The sequence below is a fragment of the Crocuta crocuta genome, unplaced genomic scaffold (assembly GCF_008692635.1).
Source record: "Crocuta crocuta isolate KB4526 unplaced genomic scaffold, BGI_CrCroc_1.0 scaffold41, whole genome shotgun sequence".
Taxonomy (NCBI): domain Eukaryota; kingdom Metazoa; phylum Chordata; class Mammalia; order Carnivora; family Hyaenidae; genus Crocuta; species Crocuta crocuta.
Genome location: NW_027529428.1, coordinates 4,480,786 through 4,481,915, shown reverse-complemented (window position 1 = coordinate 4,481,915; position 1,130 = coordinate 4,480,786). Strand labels below are relative to the sequence as shown.

Here is a 1,130-nt window from a genome sequence, read left to right as displayed (position 1 = left end):
AGGGGCGGCCGGAGGGACTGGGGGCCGAGGGGGCGGGGTGGCGCGGCTGCGCGGGCCGAGCGGGAGTTAGCGGGGACCGCCAGGCCCCGGCTACCGGGTGCGGAGCGACGCTGCCGTCCAGCGGGGGCCGGAGCGCGGTAGAGGCGCCGGGGGCGATGCCGCGGCCGGGGAAGAGCTCGTACAGCGACCAAAAGCCGCCCTACTCGTACATCTCGCTGACCGCCATGGCCATCCAGCACTCCGCCGAGAAGATGCTGCCGCTGAGCGACATCTACAAGTTCATCATGGAGCGCTTCCCTTACTACCGCGAGCACACGCAGCGCTGGCAGAACAGCCTGCGCCACAACCTCTCCTTCAACGACTGCTTCATCAAGATCCCGCGGCGGCCTGACCAGCCTGGCAAGGGCAGCTTCTGGGCGCTGCACCCCGACTGCGGCGACATGTTCGAGAACGGCAGCTTCCTGCGGCGCCGAAAGCGCTTCAAGGTGCTGCGCGCGGAACACACTCACCTGCACGCGGGCAGCACCAAGNGCCCTCCAGGCTGGGCTCGGCCGCCGCCGCCGCCGCCGCCGCCGCCGCGTCCACGTCGGGCTTCAAGCACCCGTTCGCCATCGAGAACATCATCAGCCGGGACTACAAGGGCGTGCTGCAGGCCGGCGGGCTGCCCTTGGCGTCCGTCATGCACCACCTGGGTTACCCCGTGCCAGGCCAGCTCGGCAACGTCGTCAGCTCCGTNGCCCGGGAGGGAGAGGGCGCCCTGAGGCTGCGCAGAGCTGGTGAGCCTGAGCCTGTGCGGCAAAGGAAGGTCTTAGGACAGACAACCCCCCACCCCCCGAAAGTGGATTCTCCAGCGATTGAATAAATGTAACACTTCTGGTGTCTGTGTGTATACTCTGTTGTACAATCAGATTAATGAAAGCCAATTTTCAGGTAAGAGTTTTCTATTGTAATTAATATTGGAAGTCAGTAAGTTATGGGGGAGGGAGCGAAGGAATTTGGGGAAGCCTCATTCGCTGGCAAATTGGAAATGGATTTAGACCCCGATTCCTGGGAGAAGCTGGTGGAGCTAAACCTCCCCGGGAGAAATCCAACAGACAATGACGCTTATTACAAACCTCAGCCACCAAGTT

General features: G+C 62.9%; 1 protein-coding gene across 1 annotated transcript; it reads left to right on the top strand.

Moving 5' to 3' along the window:
- The first annotated feature begins 155 nt into the window (after positions 1–155).
- On the top strand, positions 156–862 carry FOXB2 (forkhead box B2). The gene is given in 2 exon segments (XM_077759289.1): positions 156–536; positions 539–862. Coding segments are annotated over 2 exon segments (705 nt in total).
- The last annotated feature ends 268 nt before the right edge of the window (positions 863–1,130 follow it).